The sequence below is a fragment of the Mirounga angustirostris genome, unplaced genomic scaffold (genome assembly GCF_029215605.1).
Source record: "Mirounga angustirostris isolate CCGP_5_RB_7025 unplaced genomic scaffold, mMirAng1.0.hap1 SCAF_15, whole genome shotgun sequence".
Lineage (NCBI taxonomy): Eukaryota > Metazoa > Chordata > Mammalia > Carnivora > Phocidae > Mirounga > Mirounga angustirostris.
The window spans coordinates 8,270,558-8,293,024 of NW_026991723.1; the positions used below are offsets into that span (position 1 = coordinate 8,270,558).

General features: G+C 44.2%; 1 protein-coding gene across 1 annotated transcript in view; it reads left to right on the top strand.

Moving 5' to 3' along the window:
• The window catches only part of LOC123850225 (histone-arginine methyltransferase CARM1-like), a 178,524-nt gene that overhangs the window by 86,701 nt on the left and 69,356 nt on the right, over positions 1-22,467 (top strand). The window contains exon 6 of the mRNA XM_064579862.1: positions 14,264-14,374. Coding sequence (XP_064435932.1) covers positions 14,264-14,374 — 111 coding nt within the window. The remainder of the gene's footprint in view (positions 1-14,263; positions 14,375-22,467) is intronic.

The window sequence follows — 22,467 nt, forward strand, 5'->3', positions numbered from 1 at the left end:
TGAAATTAATAATACACTATATGTTTATTAATTGAATTAAAAAAAATACCATCACATTGGGGATTGGAGTTTCAACATTTGAATTTTACGGGTATAGAGATATTCAGTCTATAGCAGCTTCCTTTGGTCTTCGTTATAATTTTGTGAGATAAATGCTAGCATCATTGCCATTTTATTTTATTTTTTAAAGATTTTATTTTTTTATATGAGGGAGAGCGTGAGAGAGAGAGCATGAGCAGGGAGAGGGGCCGAGGGAGAGGGAGAAGCAGGCTCCCCACTGAGCAGGGAGCCTGATGCAGGGTTGGATCCCAGGACCTCATGACCTGAGCCAAAGGCAGATGCTTAACTGACTGAGCCACCCCGGTGCCCCTCATGGCCATTTTAGAGCTAAAAAAACTGAGGCCTAAGGATGCTGTTAATTTCCCTGCTTTAGTAAATGAAAAGGTCAATCTTATTTAGAGCCCACCACCTCTACAACCCCTGAGAGGTACTACTGAAATTGCCAAGGGAGAATTTTGCTTCTCTGGGCTAAAGGGTGGTGTGGAAACATTTGGTCACCTAGATTCCCCATTCCCCGTGCATGAATGAGGCAGCCTGGCACATGGGTTACGGTGGAGCTCCAGAGCCGGAAAACCGCGTTTGAACTGCAGCCTGGCCATTCACCATGCACCTGCCATAGACCTTTATCCTGTTGTTCTTGAGCTCTTGGGCGAGTTGTCTACTGACTCTGGGCTTTAATGTCCTCATCTGTTAGAGTAGTGACTAATTTTTGGAGTCCTTGCAAGGTCAAGATGACAAATTGCGTAGGGAGTTCTCAGTGACCCATGATAGGAACTCAGTACCTAGTAGCAAGTATGATGGTCGTTACTCATGGTGTTGGGGATGATGCCGTAGTTTCTACCTCTGCTATAATTTTCAGTCTTTCAAATCTTGATTTTTTTTTTTTTTCATTCTGTCTCCTCCATGCAGTTTTAATGAAAATCTTTTCTTGGCCAGAGCACTGCTGGCTGAGAACTCCATTTGGAATCCATCCAGGAAACTGACCCTGCTGGAACCCACCCCATTCCCCTCCTCAGAGTTTCTGTTAATTGCCATCTGGCTATTTTTAGTTTCTTCAAGTGTGTGCTGGGTCCAAGCAGGGGAAGTCCATCCTGCTGAGGGTGTGGGGCTGTGTGAACTGTAGGGTTTTAATTTGGAAATGTTTTGACACTTCATTTGTCAGGGCACCAGTTGCTGGAAACAGGAGAATAAGCACGAGCCGGGAGCTTATTACTTTTTTTTTTTAATCAGCGTTTTCACAGAGGAGAGAATCCCCCATCGCAACAGCTGCTTCGTGCCTTCAAATATGCAGTTGGCTTAGGCAGAAGGGATTTGGGGATTTGAAGACTTAAAAAAAAAAAACAAAAAACCATAAATAACAACAACAAACATGCAAAGCAACCTGCCCTGATTGTCAGCTGCTATTCAGATTTGCAGAGCCTGAGCTCCAGGTCCTTCCAGTGTGAGTTTTCTTCGCTGTGAGCTTATCATCAGCTTGGTCAAAGGTGCTTGAGTCTGTCTCTCATCCTCCTCTAAAATTTTCCTCCCACCTTGAAATGCTGCACACCCTTGGTTAACCTGGCGCACTAATGAGGCCTGACCTTCATCATCAGTGGGAATAAAGGCTCCAGCACAGGCCCACTCAGTAGTCCTGTCTGCATGTGATGAAACAGCTCTTGCTTCCTTACTTTTTTTCCAAAAACCTCTTTAATGAGGTATGAATCACATCAAAAAATTATGCATATTTAACATGTACAACTGGATGACTTTGGTGGCATCGGTATACACCACAGTCTATGCCATAAACAAATCCAGAAGTTTCCTCCTACCATCTTTACTTATTGTTATTATTTTGTGATAAGAACACTTAAAAGTAAGATCTGTCCTCTTAGCAAATTCTTTAAGTATGTGATACGGTATTGTTAGCTGCAGACATTAGGCTGTGCAGTAGATGTCTAGGAATAAGAATTGAATTATTCATCTCGCATAACTGAATCTTCATACCCTTTGACTGATACTGTGCTGTTTCTCCTTCACCCCGGCCCCTGGCCACCAGCATTTACTCTCTGCTTCAATGCATTGGACTATTTTTGATACTTGACATAAGTGAAATCATGTAGTATTGGTCCTTCCATGTCTGGCTTATTTCATTTAGCAAATGCTCTCCAGATGTATCCATGGTGTTGCATATGGCAGGATCTCCTTTGTAAGGAAGAATAATATTCATTGTGTATAGATGCCACATTTAAAGAAATCCGTTCTTTAAATCCTCCACTTCCTGCCCCTGAGCATAGTCTTTGACCTGTTGACAGCAAAATCCTTGCTCAGTACTGCGTAGGGAGGTGGGAAGAAAGGAAATAACTCCAGATTCCTGCTAGATGTTTTGCACATCTGATCTCACTTAGTACTTGCGTGTTAGGGTTGTTAGCTGCCAACATCAGAAAACAGCTCTGCTGACTTAAGGAGAGAAAGAGAGAAAAGAATTGCCTTAAAAGGTACAGGATCATTGGACACTAGGTGTGGAGGCCACATGACCAAGAATCTCACGCTGCAGAATTGAACTCAAAGAGACAGAGGTGCAGCCAGAGATGGGCACCGCAGGGGCGCAGCCTCCACCCGGGGCTGCCCTTGAGTGCTATCCTTAGAACGTCCCTCTGACACGCTCGAATCTGGAGGCACCTGAACGGATTCTGTGGCATCCCCGAATCTTCACGTTCTGAGCTTCGTGTGCAAAGCACGTCATTTTGGCCGAACATCAGTCATGCCTGTGATTTAGCTTCAAGCGTGCTGGAAAAGAGTATCGGACACCTCCCGCTTCCCTACTGGGAAGTTGGTGCTGCCTCAGAAGTGGGGTGCTGTCCAAACCCAGGAAGGGGTTCAGATGCCGAGAGGCACAAAAGAGTGGCAAGTACCCTGTACCATAGAGCAAACAAATACGATACAGCTTGTTAGTCTAATAGTATGAATGAAGGGACCTGAGATACATATATTTGAGTAACTGGCTTTAGGGTGCACAGCTACTAAGTGGTAGTTACATGCAAACTCAGGTCTATGTATCTGTGTCTATACATCTGTAGAGAGACCTGAGTAATGCATTTTTTTTTTTTTTCCTATGGCTTGGACTTTGGAGGCTGTTTTAGTTTCCTAGGGCTGCCATGGCAAATTATCATAAACTAGGTAGCTTAGAACCACAGAAGTTTATTCTCCTACTGTCCTGGAGGCCAGTTCAAAATTAAGGTGTTGGCAGGGCCATGCTCCTTCTTAAGGCTTTGGGGGAGGATCCTTCCTTGCCTCTTCTTAGCTTCTTGTGGTTGCTGGCAATCCTTGGTGCTCCTTGACGTGCAGATGCATCATTCCAATCTCTGTAGTCATGTGGCATTTCTCCCCATTGCATCTGTGTCTCTGTGTGTAAGTTTCTCTCTTCCTGTAATGACATCTATCATACTGGATTTAGGGCCCTCCATAATCCAATATGTTGTTATCTTAATATATCTATAAAAACCCTATTTCCAAACAAGGTCACATTCACAGGTTCTAGGTGGACATGAATTCTGGGAGACGCTTTTCAACCCAGTATAAAGGCCAAGGTTCATGTTGGGTCATATATCACAAGAACTTCTCCCAGGGATTAATTTTGTGAGGTAGAGGTGAACAGAAAGACATAGAAATGGGCCTCAGTCTTAACTGATTTCTTTGGCCCCTGAAGCCTTAAGGGAGCCTCTGTGTAGATTTCCTGAATGTGAGCATGAAGGCAGATGGTGTGTCTGTGCCAGGATTCTCCCGAGCTTCAATAGAGTCTGCTCCTGAAGGAGTACGGGAGAGAGATACCAGAGTCAGCAGAGGAAAATGCTTTCATTTGGTATGAAAGCAAAGTACAGCTTTCAGGGAGAGCCAAAAAGACTGAATAAATAATGGTCTCGGACTGTTTGACTGTTTTTTAGGGCATTTGGGAATGAGAGAGCTGGGGGCTTTAATGCAATAGACAGACTTCTGGCCAAGGTATGTGTGCTTAAAGCCTATCTCTGCATCTTTCAAGATGGTGACATGTGCCCTTAATTTTTTTGAGGTTAATTTTAAATTGGGGTAAGAACACTTATATAGTGGCTGTAAGAATTTAGCGAGCTACATAGGGCAGCTACATAGTCTCAGCACAGTATCAGAATGCTGTGGACGGGCCTCACTGGGGTATCTGAATCCGAGATCATCGATCAAAGATATGACTTACCCAGACTTGTTAGGGTGACTGGGTTCTGTTACTGTAACAGTCAACCCCCAAACCTCATAAGCGACCAGAGCTTTATGTCTCATTTAATCCATTAGGGGTCAGCTGAGGGCTGCGCTTTGTCTCATTCTCACCCTGGGACCCAGACTGAAGGAGCAGCGTCCACATGCAACATGCAGAGAAGAGAGAGTGGCAGACCACACCCCTGGTTCTTAAACCTTCTGCCTGAAAGTGACCTGTGGTATTTCTGACCACATTACATGGGCCAAAGCAAGTCATGTGGGTGGTCACTCCTAATTTTAAAGAGCAAGGGAACGAGATTCTACCATGTGCACATAAGGAGAACCAGGAATAGTTGGTAAATGGCACTAATGACCATCATACCAGATGCCACTTTTGCAAAATCATTAAAGAAAGGACAGATTGCTAAGGTGATATTGTCAGTGCATCAGCTGTGCATGTGAGGGAACTAGGGAGGAAAAAGAGGGGTTTGAAGGATTAATATTTCACTACTATGGTTTTATTGGTTATCTTACTATTAATTTTGGCCTGATGGATCGCCTGCTCACTGGATGCAAGCCAGTTTAGAAAGTTCCTAGGGTTGAATTTCTAAGCCTTCATGTTCCCTCTAGGGCAGTGCCATGAAGGACCAATCTGGAGCAGCTACTGACTTTGCTAAAGAATTAGATAGAACACTCTATGCAACAATAATTTCTAAAGTAGGTGACTTGGTTTTAATATCTGCTTTCCAGGATAAGAATGTAAGTAGACAAGATAAAAATCAATAAGAAGCAGTTACAAAGGACCCAACAATCTATTAATAAGCAGTTGTAAGTACTGTACTAGAACCTGATCTTTTCTAGCACTAGACCAGGAATTCGGCTCCGATGAACTTAGAACTTGGGCTCTGCTTTTCACTTAATTTCCTAAATCTGAGCTATTGACAGCCACTCAGATTCAGTGGTGGTTTGGGTTTAGAATGGAATTGCCAGTAAATGTTGAATTTCATATAACTTCCATAATTTTCTTAGCCTCAGTTCCCTAAATCGCAGATCCTAGGGCAGAGGCTTAGGCGCTAGTACTTTATTAGGGAGGGCAATCTCAGGAAAGCACAAGTAACGGGGAGTGAGGCCAGGAAGAAAGGAGAGAGAGAAAGAGAGAATAAGAGAGCATATTACTGAGCTCGCCACAGCTCTATGAAAAACGGATTGCTTGGTGTCTTTCAAAGAGGCGTGTGAAGCCACTTTATCTCCAAGTAGTTCATCTGAGGGGAGGAGAGGAGAATGATTTGTCCATTGGCCGCCATCTTGCATTGGTCAAAGTTTGCCTCCAGGGGGTGTCAGCTCCCTTGCACTTCAAGGGCACGCATGCATGAGGGCTGAGCAGGTGTTGTAGTGCTTGCCTCCCGCCTCACACACAACGGGGGAACTAGGCAGGAGGCAAGGAACAGAATGCATGGGGCATGAGCGGGGAGAGCGGTTTTGTCCTGCCCCTGAGCAGTCTGAGGAATGAAGGGAGCCCCCGCAGCAGACTCCTTAGGCAGCAGGGGCTGCAGCAGCAGGAGCAATGAGACTCAGGTCCTGGTTTTGAAGATCAGCACACCCTCTTTCTAGGGCCACTCCAGCCAAACAGCGAGGCAAATGTTCCATCCTGGCATGACGCAGAACCCGAATGGATTATAAACACCACCCCAGCCGGGAACCTGGGAGTCAACCTAGACCTTTTCTTTTCCTCTCCAGTCTCCAAATCCTTCAGCTTCTATTAACTTAGCATTTTTGCAACTCTTCCATTCCCCTCTGTCCCCCAGCTCATTCTCAGTTTTCCTTCTTAGTGTACCTTTCCTGGAATGTTGCCAGTCTTCCAGTTAGTTTCCCTACTTGGACCAGAGTGAAAATATCTTTGGCTTTACACAGGAGAAGCTCCCCACTCAAGTTGGCTAGAACAGTTGAAGGTGGTATGACTCCAAGGTGTTTTAACCCAGTTACTCAGAACATCACACCCTAGTTTAACCATGTCCAAAAAGGAAGAGGCATCTTTTCTGTGTGTCTGTCTTAGGGGGGAGGAACTAGTTCCCAAAAGCCCCCAGCAGACGTCCCCTCAGGTCTCATTAATAACATTATATCACACACCCAAGCCTCAAGCCATCGTTGGCAAGAGGAAGGGAACTAGCTAAGTTTGTGCTGGATGGTTCAGGATCCCTCCCTGAGACTGGGGGATGGTAAACCACATGCAGGAGAATAAATACTCACTAATACTGAGGTCCTGAGAGGAAGGAAGAAGGGACTGATATTGGTTAGGAACCACCTGGATTTGCTCTGCTTCCCCCGAGCTCTGCTTACTCCGAGTTTGTGCCCTCCACCCCATGCCACCAGTGTGATGCTATTAAAATGCAACAGTGACCTGAAACTAATATAACATTGTGTGTCAGCTATATGTAAATTAAAAATTTTTAAATAAAAAATAAAATATGTAAAAAATGCAACAGTGAAAGAATTCTCCTGTTGAAACATGTTATGATCCTTTTTTGCTTAAGATTCCAGTCCAAGCTCTTGGTCTTGTCTGTAAGGCTGTCATGATCAAGTATCTGCCAGTTTCTCCAGCTTCTGGTCGTGCCATGTTCATATTTCATGTGTCAGCCTACTTCTACCTCTAGCATACAGATCATACTCCTGAGGAAATTTACTGTCTCCTAAATGTGACTGGCTCTGTTATTCACAGGTGCTCCAGCCACTCCCTCAATGCCAAGAGCACAGCATTGACTCACCTTTCAATTTTCATTGCTCTTTTTACCTCACTGAAGTCTTTCCAGACTCCTTGATGGAATATTCATCCTTCATATTCTCGCTGTGCCCTTTATATCCTTCGATCATTGCCAGTGTAACATATTGTCATGCTTCTTTCTTAGACATCTCTTTCTCTGTATTCATCTCTGCATTCCCAGCCCCTAGTAGTGCTTGGCACAGTGGGTAACATGAGGCATTTAATAGATGTCCAATGGAGTGTCTAAAGCTTTAGAGCTAGGTGCACTCATCCAAGACCATTGGCAGCATATGAAGGGGGTTAATCATCAGAAGATAAACTAAGAGTGATCAACATACTCTGTGTTTTCCATAATCATGGGAGAACTGGGGGAAAGGTGGTTAAAAGATTGGTGATGGGTTTATCTATCCTCTTCCAGAAGACCAGGCAGGATGAAGCAAGGTTTCCTAAGCACTAATTATGCATTATTTAAATACAGACAGCTCTTTGGTTGAAACCAAGTTTCACTGCACAGCAGATGTAGAATCCTGTCTTCTGAGGAGCTATCACGGCAGGATTCTTAGGCCGTAATGAAAGCGCTAATAATTATCTGTACAAGATTTAAGTCTTCTTAAGGGATGTCTTCTGCAGGCCTTGAGATTATTTGGGAATTTTTCTCCTCTGACCACAAAAGGCCGTGCAGTTCCTTCATTCTGTTACCACCTAGAAGGTTTTTAGTCCATCTGTCAGTCAAGAGTTGGGACAGTGGCAGAGTCAGGTGCAGTCCATGGAGGAAGACAGTCCATGGCAGGTAATGGTGGTAGTGTGCCAGTGCTGCAAGAGCGTGGGGCGTGTATCACTGTGGGGGGTTTGGTGGGGGTGTCTGCAGTTTTAATAAGAGGATGGCCGGAAGAAGCACTGCTGGCCATGGAAGTGGACAGGTGGGTTGGGCACAGAATTTAGGCATACAGGGCAAAGGAAAATTGCAATTGGGGGATTGTAATTCAGATCAGCAATTGATATGCTCAAGCAAAGAAAGAAAGAATGCGTAAATAATAAATAATAACTGGCATAACTCAAGGAATGGATTGTGGGATGATCGGGACCTCACTCTTGGAAGGCAATTACAAAAATCCAGGGGCAAAAAGAAGGCTACATGTGGCCAATATTACTGTAGCCTGAGCAGTACAAGGAATAACATAGCTGGAAGATGAAGGGAGTGGTTAAGAAAGCAGGGTTTGAATTAGGTATGTTGGTTTTTTTTTATTTCATCTCTGCCATTTATTAAGTACACAGCTTGAACTTCATCAGATTCTCAGCCTCTTTACAACATGGAGAAAATAGTAGTGCTCTGATTATAGAGTTGTCCTTGCAAGTAAATAAGGTGATGCCTACACAGGCCTAACAACATAATAAGTATAAAACAAATGGTACATATTTACTTTATTTTTACTCCATTTTTCAAGAATAATTATATTTCACACTTCCATAAAGACCCAGATATTCCTCATTAGTTTTAATCTAGTAAATCCAGATAAAGAGCTTTGAACCCACTTGGAGCTTTTTTAGCCCTGTCCAAACATTTTGCAGGATTTCTTTGCCCAGGAAAACCACTAAAGCATGTAATTAAAGTCATCTGTATAAGCAAAAGGATGACCCTATCTTTTTAATATTTTTCAAACTTCCTTTATTTACAAATAAATTCTCAGAATTTTTGGCCACCATTACATGGACCAATTGTTGACTTTTCCCTATTCGTTCTGGCAGGATTTCACACCATTTTCTTATGCTCCCCATATAAGCCCCAAATTAGCCGTGTCTTCGGTTACGGCCTGTGTATCCAGGGGCGGCTGAGGATGTATTCTGTCTCCAGAGGAGCATTGTATACAAGAGCCAGCTGGATCATAGTGTAATGATAATCTGGCAATATAAAAAGTGTCATCCTTTGAAGGATGCTTAGGATCGCTAGATTGGAGAGGATGTGTTATGCTGGTAGAAGGTGCTTTTTCAGGAGGTAGTATTTTCTGGGTAATGGATTGGTTCCCAATTTGTGGTGGTGAGACACATTTTTTTTTTTAAAGATTTTATTTATTTATTTGAGACAGAGAGAATGAGAGAGAGAGAGAGAGCACATGAGAGGGGGGAGGGTCAGAGGGAGAAGCAGACTCCCCGCTGAGCAGGGAGCCCGATGCGGGACTCGATCCTGGGACTCCAGGATCATGACCTGAGCCGAAGGCAGTCGCTTAACCAACTGAGCCACCCAGGCGCCCCGGTGAGACACATTTTTATGTATTTAGTTTGTTCAACAGAGATTTAGTGAGTGTCTCTACTATGTGCCAGACCCTGTGCAATTATCAGGGATTCAGTGGTGGGTGAGAAGCAGATGGAAGTCTCTCCCTTAATCAACCTCACAGTCCAGGGGAGCAGACATTAATCAAATAATCACTCATTGGATAGAAAACTATAACTGTGATGAGTGTTATAAAGGAAGGGCATGAGGAGGTGATGATAAGAAAGCATACAACAGGAGGACTTTACTTCGCTTGGGAGGGGAGCAAAGAGTAGGGATGTCTTCTGTCATGGAGAGCCATTTGGAATCTGAAGGATGAGTTGGTGTATCAGCCAAGGACTCTGCCGGAGAGAGATGACATAGCCGACACAGTGCTTTAGGAGAGTTAAATAATGGGACTGCACACCAAGATATGGGCACAGTTAAGGGAGCCAGCATAGGGAAGCGAAGCAGCCTGGCACTAGCACAGTAGGAACTGTGGCTTTGGGTAGCGGGGACATCCAATCCATGGAGACCCAGGAAGGAGGAAACCAGGAGAATAAGTCATCTGACCTCACTGTCCTCACTTTGACTTCCTGTTGTCCTTTCTCTTGACTGCTCCCACCTGGAGTCCAATGGCAAGGAAGCCATTGGTGCAGTCCACATAGGTTAGCCTCCTGACAAAGAGCAAGTGGAGGAGAGTGGAGCACAGATCTAGAGATGCAAATAGAAAAGATCCAGCACAATTAGCACTGAGTAGGTAAAAAAAAAATTTGCCATAGACTGGTATCATAGAGTGTGCAGCGGGGAGCACCCCACACAAAGGGAGCAGCATATACTAAGGCCCTGGGGCAGAAAGGAACGTGGAACCTTCCAAGAAGCCTGCCTCAGATGGTCACAAGAGTGACCCAGGGGACACGTTGGGATCAAAGTCAAGGAGGAAGAACAGAGATCATGAAGAGAAACAGTATAAATGTCAGGTCTGTGAGGTGGCTTGGAGGCCAAGAAATAAGAAATAGGCCAGGAAGCAGAAGGTAAGGTTGGGGGGAACAGTTCAGGATATAAGTCTTTAATAAGGCAAGGGCATCCTGGGCTTAGCCTCTTTGGTTGCTAGCTTTGCATGCAAGGACACTCCCAGAGTTCAAATGGCTGGAAAAAGTCATAAGCCTTTTCCAGAGATAGTTCAAGACAATGTTGGAATGAGGAGACTGCCCTATTAAGTCATTGCGTTCAGTCATTTAGTTAACAAATATTTATTAATGGTTTTTGTTTTCCTGTTGTACTAGGGGCTGAGAGATAAATGATGTGATTTTTGTCTCTGGGGAGCTCATGGGCTCAGCAGGGAAGGCAAACACATAAAGAAGTACTTGCAGTATCCTGTAATAAGCTCTCCTGGAGAGCTATGTACCAGGCACACAGAGCCCAGCCTAGACTGACTGTGTGGGGAAGTGAGAGAAAGCATCCCAAAGATGTGATCTCTGGGCTTGGTCTTCACTTCCCCAGGTAGAAAAATGAGATGAGGGATTTCACCCAGCTGTAAGCCAACTGCTAAAGCAAACTGTCTAAATCTCAGTGGTTTAACGTAATGAAATCTTTCTTTCTCCTGCCATGCCCAGTGTGTTCTGAGTGGCTTTTCCCAAAGGGGTGACCCAGGGGTTTGGGCTCCTTTTAGCTCCAGGAGCTGGTTTCCAGTGCCGCTCCATAAGGAGCAGAGAGCGTGGGGAAGGCACAGTGTACCTTCGGCCACCCTCTCCCAGAAGGGACCCTGATTATTCCCCTCACACTCCATTGGGCCGAAGTGGTCCTATGGCCACACAGAGCTGTGGACTCTGAGAGAGCATGAACCTCTGGGGGGCTGTCAGCTGCCTCTGTGGCAGAGGATGGCACACGAGTGAGCCTAGAATCAGGGAAGGGCATGCACTTGCTGAGCCTGGGAGGGGTGGGGAGGACAAGAGGAGAATTACAGAAAAAGAGGCCAGAAAAGTCACTCAGGGCTGGATTTCTGAGGCCCAAGGACAACACTCCAAGGAGACGGGGACCTTCCCCTTAGCTGTGTAGCACCGTTGGTGGTGTCTGCTTAGGGTGTGATGTGATCAGATTGTCATCTCTACACGGTACACCCTTTCATCTTTTGATACACAGAAGAAGGCCACAGTGGTGTGGAGGCCAAGCACTGTCTGGCCCTGCTACTTACCGGCCATGTTACCTTGAGCTGGAAGCGATGTCTCCAAGCCTCAGTTACCTTATCAATAAAACGGGGATAAACTATGTACTTCCCATCCCAAGGAGGCTTGATGATCAAATAGCGTCAGGAGAACGTCCTTTAGAAACCCTATCTGTGTTAGCGTCCTCTCTTCTCCCAGATTTGGAAACCCCGGCTGGAAAGGATAGTATATTTTCATTAGAGCCTAAATATTTGCTTCAGCCTTTTTTTTTTTCACCAGAGAATTTATTCTAAGCCCACCAAAGCTTTTTTTCCAATGTTGCGTGGCTTACACAGACAAGGCAAAATGTTCCTTTCACTCCCCACCATCTCCTATCAGCCCCAGACTGAAAATCGCTTTATTAATTTTTTAAATGCACCAGTGGAAAGCAGATGACCTTATCTGTTTTTCCAAGGCCTACGCTCTGTTTTGAAATAACCAAATGAATAAGGTTATTTTGGCCTGAAATTAGCTATTGAAATAAGGTATTTGGGCAATTGCCTTCGTTTGTAATTTTCTTCTCTTCCTTAGGTATGGTCTGGGTCTGTTAGAGCATCTTGCACCAAATGGACTGATTTGGCAGAGGTTGAACCACATGCATCAGGCTCCCTCCCATCCCTGGCCTTTTTCCCTTTCTCCCCATCACCTCTCCCCTCTCTCTCCTAGTGGCAGACACTGCTGTGGTTTTAATCTGCAGGGTCAGGAACTGGAAAACACTGCTCTAAGATGTGCTTTAAGCGCCCTCGTAAAAGAGGGAAAGAACACCACTCACTCATTTCTAGGGCACCTGCCGCCAGAGCAAGCAGGTGCGGTTTCCACGGTTTCCTAATTTTGCATCCGTATTTTGGACTGAACGGGGAATCTCAAGTTTTATATATATATATATTTTTAAAGATTTTATTTTATTTATTTGACAGAGAGAGAGAGAGACAGCGAGAGAGGGAACACAAGCAAGGGGAGTGGGAGAGGGAGAAGCAGACTCCCCGCTGAGCAGGGAGCCCGATGCGGGGCTCGATCCCAGGACCCTGAGACCATGACCTGAGCTGAAGGCAGACGCTTAACGACTGAGCCACCTGGGCACCCCTAAAGTTTTATATTTTTATTGAATAAGGCTCCAGAAAGGTTCTTCTGGATCTGGTGTATCTTTTTTCGGGGGCGGGGGGCTGTGGATTGTACCGTCTACCTTAATGGCCTTCCATCCCTAAACCGTGGTCATAGGTGTTCTTGGAATGGAGCGGGACCCATGTGAAGATGTATTTCCAAGGGAGGATGAGGGGAAGGGAATGTTGGTATTTCTAAAAGTATAGACAGCCTGACAGCAAATTCCAGAGCCTGGGTGACATTTTAAATTGGTAATGCTCCTAATTACCCAAACCCTAGGAAACCGTATGGAATCCAGCCGCAGTTCTAGCATTAATGTAAGTGAGCGCTGTGAACCCGTCACCAACAACATGCTCTCTTAGAATAACGGCACGGTATCTGCGTCAGCACAGCGTGGTGCTGCGCTTAAAACCCACAGACACGCACACACACACCGTCTTGATATTTCCTTTTTTTTTTTTTGGAAAAATTTTCCTGCTATCAAGTAAAAAAAGAATCTTTTCTAAATTTCCTACAAAAAGTAATACTAACTAATACTTTGTTTCCTTGTCAAACATCGCCTATTGGGATCGTTGTATTAAAATGTCAGATTTATAAAGATGAATTTAAGTAAACAGTGTATGGTTTCATGGAACATGAGCTTGGGTGAAGGCAGAAATACCCAGAGTCAAGTCCTAACTCCCCTGTCTGCTGCTAAGTGAACTTGGGCTGGTTGGTCAATCTGCACTTCAATTTGGTCATCTCTGAAGTAGACAAAATAATGCTATTTACTCAAATGTTTACTGTAAGCATTTGGAACCAATCAAAATGTCTCGCTCAAAGCTAGTGCTGAAAGATGCTAAGAGTCAAAGTCATTGATGGGGCAGGAACCCCGTAGCCTGAAATTTCAGTGATCAGATTGAGATTTGGGCCTTGGCTTCGGCAGTGTCTGGGGAGGGGACCCAATACATGCCATCCACCGCTTGCTCTTAGCGTGTCGGCCCAAGTCTTGGGCCCTTGTGCTTGTGAGTGCACAAGTGAATGGTGACTTTCTTGATTTAAGTCCCAGGTCTGAACACAGAGAAAAGAAGAAAAGTGTCTGTAGATTCCATGTGTCCACTGTCTTAATACCCTCCTACCTTCCATTTATAAACCTCCCCAACTTTGTGGAGGGGCCTGGATAAAAAACAAGCACATGTCTCACTTTTGGATTTTTAAAGGCTTTATCTTCAGTTATTTCTGAATAAATAAAAAATATATTTATTTATATAAAATTATATATGTAAAACATACAAAACATATAAAAACTGGTGACATTTTCATTTTGTTCATGCTAACAGATTTGATAAGCAAGCCCATTAATGACACTTTACTTTTCTTGGCCCTAAACATCCCAAAAGCAATCCATGCTACAAAGAAACTATAATAATAAGAGCAGTGATTTGAAAAACACCAATTAGGTGCCAAGCGATTTGTATACATTTTATGTTCATTAATCCCTGTAGCAAACCTTAAAAAGTGGGTATTATTAAGCCGATCAAACATCTGAGAAAAAGGAGTCTCACAGAGATTCATGAGTTGGCCAAGGTAAGACCACTTATAAATAGCAAAGCTCGTACTTTAAGTCTGATGGCAAGGCTCAAAGTTGGCATGGGGCCGGCATACCTGCGTGTGTTCTCACCTCTTTGTTGTCTTGGCTTTCTCCTCCAGGTTGTTCTAGATGTTGGTTGCGGATCAGGAATACTGTCATTTTTTGCTGTGCAGGCTGGAGCTAGGAGAGTGTATGCTGTTGAAGCCAGTTCAGTCGCACAATATGCTGAGGTAAGTGGTCGTATTTTTGCAGCGGCTACTAAGTAGGTCTTCGGTCAACGTCAGGGGTCTGGCTGATAGGCTTTTCCAGGTAGGTCATTTAGGAGAATTTTTTCACCCGTCTGATTTTTTTTTCCTGTTGGGATTTTACTGCTGCAAGAAGCCAGACTTCACTGTAGGCATTGATAGGCAAACAAGTTTTTAAAACATTTCATGATACTGAAAATAGAGCAAAACTTTCTTCATCCCCATCCACTGGGTGGCCCGTGGGCCTGGGAGAGATGAATGTCTTCTTATCTTTAATGACCTACCGAGGTGAGGAGTCAGACTTCCCTGGAGCTAGATTTATTTTGTTCTTAAGTGCTGTGTGGACAATAGCTGTACCACTCACTTTAAATTTTACTTTGGGCTTAAGGAGCTATTGCTACATGGTTGTATTTGGAACATAGATGTCTGTGTTTCAGGGAGCTTTTTCAGATTTCAGGCTCCGATTGGAGGATAGGGAGATGCTTTGTTTTAATATAGCACTCTATTACCATTATGAAATGTATACAAATATTAGAGAATAAGTCAAAGTCAAGAGTCAGGTAACAATCGCTTTCAGTAATACTTGGATATAATAATAACACAATCAAGCTGCAGAGAATGGATGTATGTGTGCACGTGCATGAACAGGGTAATGTGCCTGTCATTCACAGCTGGAGGAGGCCTGAGTTTTAATGAGGGATAGGATGACAGAGAGAGAAGCTTGGCCGTTCCTTCTGATGAACTTCGCATAATATTCTCCCAACCCCGGACAACCAGTAGCTCAGGGTGATGGTTGGCTTTGGATTGAGTGAGCAAAGAGGGACCAGAGACAAGTAGACTAGTAGGGCATGTTTGGAAAGGAAGAGTTCAAGAGCCTAATGGCTGGCATGTTGTTATATGCTTTTTCCCTTCCAATAAACGTTGGATAAAATATTTTTGGTCATTTGCTACTTCACAAGTTCTTAAAAGTTTTTACTGAAAATTAGATACATGCAAAAGAATATTTGTAAAATGTGTAAGTGTAAAGGATCATGATACAATGAATGTGGGCCCTGTACCTCTCTTCAGAAATAGACCATTAGCATTTCCATTAAAGGTCCATGTATCTTGTCCCGATTGCTTTTCCTTTCTGCTCTAAACAGAGGTAACCACTATCTTGAATTTTTGTTTGTCATTCCATTGTTCTATAGAGTTTTACCACATGTATTTCTGTCCCTAAAAACGAATCCCTTATGAACTTTCCATAAGTAGAATCATAATGTATGCATTCTTCTATAATTTGCTTTTTTCATCCCACATTATGTTCCCGATGATCATTTTGTAGATGCAAACAACTGTTGTTTCTTTATCTTCAGTGCTTGAGAGTGTTCCCTTGTATGAAATGCCTCAAGTTGTTTGCTCACTGTTCTGTTGGCAGACTTTGGATGGCCTCCATTATAAAAGTGTTGTTAGGAATATTCTTGCATAGCACTCCCCACTACATCTTTGCTAGAGTTCCTCAACATATACCCATCAGTAGAATTGTTGGGTCAGAGGACAGGCCTACCTTCGACTCTGCTCTATAATGCTCACTTATTTTCCAAAGTGGCTCTTCCAGTTTTCACTCTCTCCAGTAGTAACCAAGAATGCCATTGTTCTGCAATTCTGTCAGCACTTGATATTGTCAGGCTTTGGAATTTTTGCCCATCTGGTATTTATGACTTGATGTTTGCAGTTTTAATTTGCATTTTCCACTTAATAATGACTTTGAGCATCTTTGCAGAGTGTTTTGGCCATTCTCTTCTATGGAATACCTGTTCATTTTTTTTTTTTTTGGACAATTTTTATTTTGAATTATTTTTCTAATTCTAATTCATTTGTAGGAATGATTTCTATATTCTGGATATTAATCCTGTTTGGTTCTATGTGTGGAAAATAACTTTTTACAGTTCATACCTCCCCTTTACTTTTTCTTTATGGTCCTAGTAGACTTTAAGTATGGAATTCTAAAAAAGGAGAAGAGAATATAAACTTATGAGGAGAGAACCCTATAGGTAAAGGTGCCTCCTCTTAGGTTTTCATAGATCTTAAAATGCATACCTAAGGATAAGGGGGTGAGCATAGAAAGCATAGAACTTTGTCTCAGGTGCTGCTCATTTAATCATACTTACATTCAATTGCATCCCACAATTCTGTTTAAGAGTAACAGTACTGATTAGGGTCTACACCTATCTTCAGAGAGGTTCTATTCTGATAAGAGATTGATCCTGTTGTCTCTTGTATCAGACACCACCCCACAAAAAGAGTGGCATAAATAATTCAGGGATCTTCTTTTTCTCATACAGTTTTTTTTGCATGTATTTTAAGATGATTCGAGATGTATCAGTTCTTTTTAAAACCTTGAAAACCTAATACCCATGGTTATAGTATTTTAAGGAAAAACAGGAAGAAATTAGCTAGAGACATCCTTGCATTTCCTAGCCATAATCCTGTCTCCAACCCCAGCATAAGCTCTCAGTAATCATCAGTACACCATGGGAGGAGCCATTCTAGAACCGTCTGTGTGACTGGTTTCCCCAAGAGAATCCTCATCAGCAGGATTGTTGTCCTTCTCACAGAGTGGGGCTGCTCTTGTGGGCACTTTTACCCAGGGTGTGGCTGCTGTATAATTATAAGGGTCTCTAGCAAGAAGCTCATCCACAGGAGAAGAAAAGAGAAAGAATTTAAAATTTTAAAACTTTTTAAAGATTTTTTTTTAATTTATTCATTCAAGACACAGAGATACAGAGAGAGAGAGAGAGAGAGCATGAGCAGGAGGAGAGGCAGAGGGAGGGGGAGAAGCAGGGTCCCCGCTGAGCCGGGAACCTGATGCGGGGCTCGATCCCAGGACCCTGGGATCATGACCTGAGCTGAATGCAGACACTTAACCATCTGAGCCACCCACACACCCCTAAAATTTTAAAACTTTTTAAACTATTTAAAACTTTTTATACAATTTGAAACTTGGAATAATTTCAAACTTAAAGGTAAGTTGTAAAAATAAGAATATTTCAAAGGCTACCCAAATTCTGTTTACCTAGATTCAACAGTTGTTCACCATTTTACCCCATGTGCTTTATCATTGACTCTTGCTTTTCTCTCATCCCCTCCACACGGATATGTATACACGTGTGTATAAATGTTTACATCTATGTGGGTAAGAGATAGAGATGGATGTACACATGCACTTTTTTTTTTTTTTTTAAAGAGGGAGCGCACGCACAAGTAGGGGGTGGAGGGGCAGGGGGAGAGGGAGAGAGACAGAATCTTAATCAGGCTCTGCACCCAGCACAGAGCCCCATGCGGGGCTTGACCTCATGACCGTGAGATCATGACCTGAGCCAAAATCAAGTCAGTCACTTGAACCGACTGAGCCACCCAGGTGCCCACACATACACTTTTATCTCTGGGCCAGTGATATACATCATAGCTTTTTGTCCTTACACATTTCAGTGTATATTTCCTAGGAATGACGCTATTCTCTTATGTAACCAAAGAAGAACTTAATTTAAAGGTGAAAATGACTTGTCCATTGAGTCTTTCGATGTTACGGATCAAAAGGTTTTGGAGAGGCCCCAGCATGAGCCGAGAGACCATCACTGTGGGTGTTGAGGCGAGGAGAGTCTATACTGAGCTGCCTCTTTGCTTGTATATCATTTCCAGCGAGACTTGATTTTTTTAAAGCTTTAAAACCATTGTTCAAATGAATCCCAAAAGCCATGCCATGGTTTTAGGTTATCTTTGGTTTTGGCTTCTGTAGAGGATTTTTGTGTTTCCGTAATCTTCCTTTTCTGTGAATATTTGGGGCAGGTTGGAGGCAGGGGTGGCTTTTCAAATGCTGTGGGGACTGCACAGAGTCCTTGAAATCCTTGACGGCAGGTCTCTTTGGCCCTCGAGACCTTCCCTGCATGTGGCCCTAAGGACAGGCTAGTTATAGTGCATTCAGGGCCAAGTATGATTAGAACCTTCTCAAAGGATGGATTTAATGCCAACGCGGTCCCTCCTGATGAAGACTCTGGCCTCCGCCGTGCCTCCACCTGCTGCCATGGGCATCATGAGACGCTCCCGTGGGCCAGGCCTTTTCACCCTGGTGCAGAGTGACCCACACCAGCTCTTGATTTCTGCTTCTTACACTGACACTCGTCTGCACAATTTGTGGGTGGCAAAATGCAAGTGTGAACAGCCCACAAAAGATTTTCCCTCTAAGAATAGGCTTTTATAGCAGCTCAGCACACAGTGCATGGTGCTCCTTTCGACCTTTTCATTATTTGGTAATTGAACCAGCAGACATTTAATTCTTTCCTCTGGAGTCTTCATTAAATTGCTCGGAAAAGATAAAGTTGCAACAAGAAAGAAAAATGAACAAATTTAACTACCATTGCCTGTGCCTGGATACTTCTTCTCATACCAGGCTTCTGGGCTTTAAGTAAACAGAATATTTTCAAATTGCAGTGAATTCAATTTCAGTTGTTTTCAGTGGCTCAAACTGATTTTGTAAGGGCTGACTCTCAGCCGACAGGATGATGTGAGTGACTCCTTGTCTGGAGGGCACGTACATGGAGTCATTTTTTGCAGGATGGTCATGAACTTGCCCAGGTACAGCCATGTGCTCTCACCCTGGGCCCCATCTGACATTTCTGGGTCAGTAATAAGAGATCATCCTTTTCCACGGAACAGGGAAGGACTAAAGGTCTCCCATGGGTTTCCAGCTCGTCTGCCTCAAAAGGGCAGCTCTGTCTTGCTCTCTTTTTCCTGTCTTACATATGAAACATAGAGCTGAAGCTCTGGGATCCTACAGACCAAATGAAAAAGAAAAAGGCATTAATCAAATGCATACACATATATGATCAGGGAAGGGGGTATTCCTTCATTTAAACTGTACACAAACACAGGTCATGTCTCTCCATCTAATTCCTCGGGGGGCCAGGAGAATAAAAGACTATGAGGGTGGGCACCCGGGTGGCTCAGTTGGTTAAGCGACTGCCTTCGGCTCAGGTCGTGATCCTGGAGTCCCGGGATCGAGTCCCGCATCGGGCTCCCTGCTCAGCGGGGAGTCTGCTGCTCCCTCTGACCCTCCCCCCCCCATGCTCTCTCTATCTCATTCTCTCTCTCAAATAAATAAATAAAATCTTTAAAAAAAAAAAAAGACTATGAGGGTAAGCATTCATGGATAGATTTTTGTGTTATAAACAACTCGAACTTACAACAAAGCTCTCTGGCACCGAGATTTAACAATGTCCATAATCATTATTGGGCCACTTAATGATTAGACTTTACTGGTACATCATTCCTACATATGCCTCCTGAGGATGACTTTTAAGGAGTCAGACCAGCTATTTCTAGGTGATGGGGCAGTGGACGTAAAGGCAGGTGGAATCAGAGCCATTGTGACACTGCCCTTCTAGACCTGCTGGGTTCGTGATCTAGGGCTGGGCTGCTCTCTTCAAAATGGAAGCCATGGCACACCTGTGGTTGTTTATATTTCAATGTAAATTAGTTTTTAAAACTTAAATTCCTAAGTCACACTAGTTGCATTCCAAGGGCTCCACAGCCACAGGGACTAATGGCTCTGGAACTGGACAGTGCAGAGAGGGAGCGTGTCCATCACTGCAGAAAGTCCCAGAGGGAAGAAATGGAGAGGAGAGGACACGAGTGGCCAGACTTCACTCTGTTGGCATGTGGCGGCCGGGCCGATGGCTGTGTTCACTGCCAGGTATTGGGGGCCCTGGCCAGATCGGACTGGCTCAGCGGTAGGTGAGGCGCTCTCCCCAGTCCCTCGTACTGTGGGCATTGTTCATTCCCTTATTTACGTGTGAGATCTGTCATAGAACGGGTTCCCTAGGAAACGGACTGCTGCAGAGAGCTGCGTGCAGGAACTTTGTCACAGGGGGCTCTTGGGAGCCTGATGTGTAGGGAAACCAAGGAGGCAGGATAGTACTGGGCAGAGGAGGTGTTAAGCTGCAGCATGGTCACAATAAGGTGCACATCTAATTGCACAGGAGTCCCCACGCTGACACTACCCATCGGGCTTGAAGGAGTGTACATAAAAAAGGTGTGGGATGGAAAGGCAAAGGGCTTTTTTATGTACACTCCTTCAGGAAGGGCTGTGGCTTTGGCTCAGGTGGCTCTCTGGGCCGAGGGCATTTGGTAAGACCAGACCCAGCTGAGAGCCACCGTTGCCAACCTTCCAGCAGCTGGGGAGACGAGTCCCGTGGTCCCAAAGCAAGGATCGGTAACCTGTGCCCCAGCAGGTGCTACAAGATCAAGATTCAGGATCCTGACTTGGGGCTACAGACAGGAAGCTAGAGGAGAATGGAGATAAAGATGGAACAGGAACTCCAGGGAGTGATGGATCAAGTCAGATGACACTACTTAGGCCACAGGGCAATTGGTCACGTGTGCTTTAGGTAAGACAAAGACTTTCTAGAAACAGACTGCACCACCGGACGTGATGTGCCTTCTACTATCTGAATATCTGAAGCCCTGTGAGGACACAGAGTACACGTAGGACATGATCTCTCCCCTCAAGTAGTTGACAATCTATTTGGATTTCAAACAAGTGAAATTCGCGACACAAGACCTTGAGTGCCCGTGAATGCCTGTGAGTGGCAGCGATGAGAAACGCCAGGGCCAGGACCAATTTCCCGCTGCCGGGCGGGTCAGGGAGGCTGTCAGAGAAGAGATGGGATTTGAATGGAATCCTAAAGGGTGAAAGAAATGAATTGCTGTCTTTTCACGCTTCACCTCACTGCCAACAATGACCTTTTTGGAAACCCTTAGGTTCTTAGGCTATTCCTCATCTTAAATGGGTGGATAATCTCCTCACAAAATGCTTCGAAGGCCAGTTATTGAAAAGTGCTTCTAATGTTTAATCTTGAACACTAGGAAGAACATACACTTTGAAGTTTTCTGAGTTTATCCTGATTTCAACTCTTTGAGCTGGCTTTTTTTCCTCCAGTATTTTTAGTGTCTCCTGCAGCGTACTTCTTTCTTCTCATTCTCCGGACACCAAATGCCTGAGTCATGAAGTTCTATCCAGCCCATCAACACTTTTTCTTTTTGCACTGACAATAAGGTTAAGAAGTGGCAGTAAGGAATCTCTGAAGGAAATAATACTAATAAGCATTTTGCACAGCTGAACATTTAGAATTTAGGATGCATTTCTACATCTATAAACACGTAGTTCTTCAGGAAGAATCTGTGAGGGGCTTGGGGCAGATAATATCATCCCCATATTACAGATAACAAAGAACCTTGGAGAAGGTAGGTCATGAAGATGGGACACCGCTTGTGAGACACGAGCCCTTCCTGCTACCTCCTTCTCCAGTCCAGGTAAGCAGGGGGCTCGTGGTTCCCTTAAAGGTGAGGTTCATGTGTTGACTAGAAGCTGCAGCCCCTACCCTGTAGCTAGTTCTTCTAGGAGCCAAGAGAAAAACCATCTTTTCCTTCATGAGGAACTGATTTTGAAGCACTTCAGCAGGCAGACAGGTCTACCATGTAAGAAGGAAACCTTCCTCCATTGATTAACTACCTTAGCAGAGTTGTAGTTTGGAGAAGTCCATGTTTGGGGTGCCTGGGTGGCTCAGTCAGTTGAGCATCCAATTCTTGAGTACAGCTCAGGTCTTGATCTCAGGGTCATGGGATCCAGCACTGCATCCTGCTCCATGCTCAGTGTGGAGTCTGCTTCTCTTCCTCTCTCCCTTCCCCTCTGCCCCTCCCCTGGCTTGTGCATGCAGTGCACACACTCTCTCTCTCTCTCAAATATATAAATAAATCCTAAGGGGAAAAAAAAGTCCATGTGGAATGCCAGCCCATTTGCCACAAGACCCTACCCAGGAAATAAGAACCCTTCTTTTTTATTTTATTTTATTATGTTAGTCACCATACATTACATCATTAGTTTTCGATGTAGTGTTCCATGATTCATTGTTTGCGTATAACACCCAGTGCTCCATGCAGAACGTGCCCTCTTTAATACCCATCACCAGGCTAACCCATCCTTCCACCCCCCTCCCCTCTAGAACCCTCAGTTTGTTTTCCAGAGTCCATCGTCTCTCATG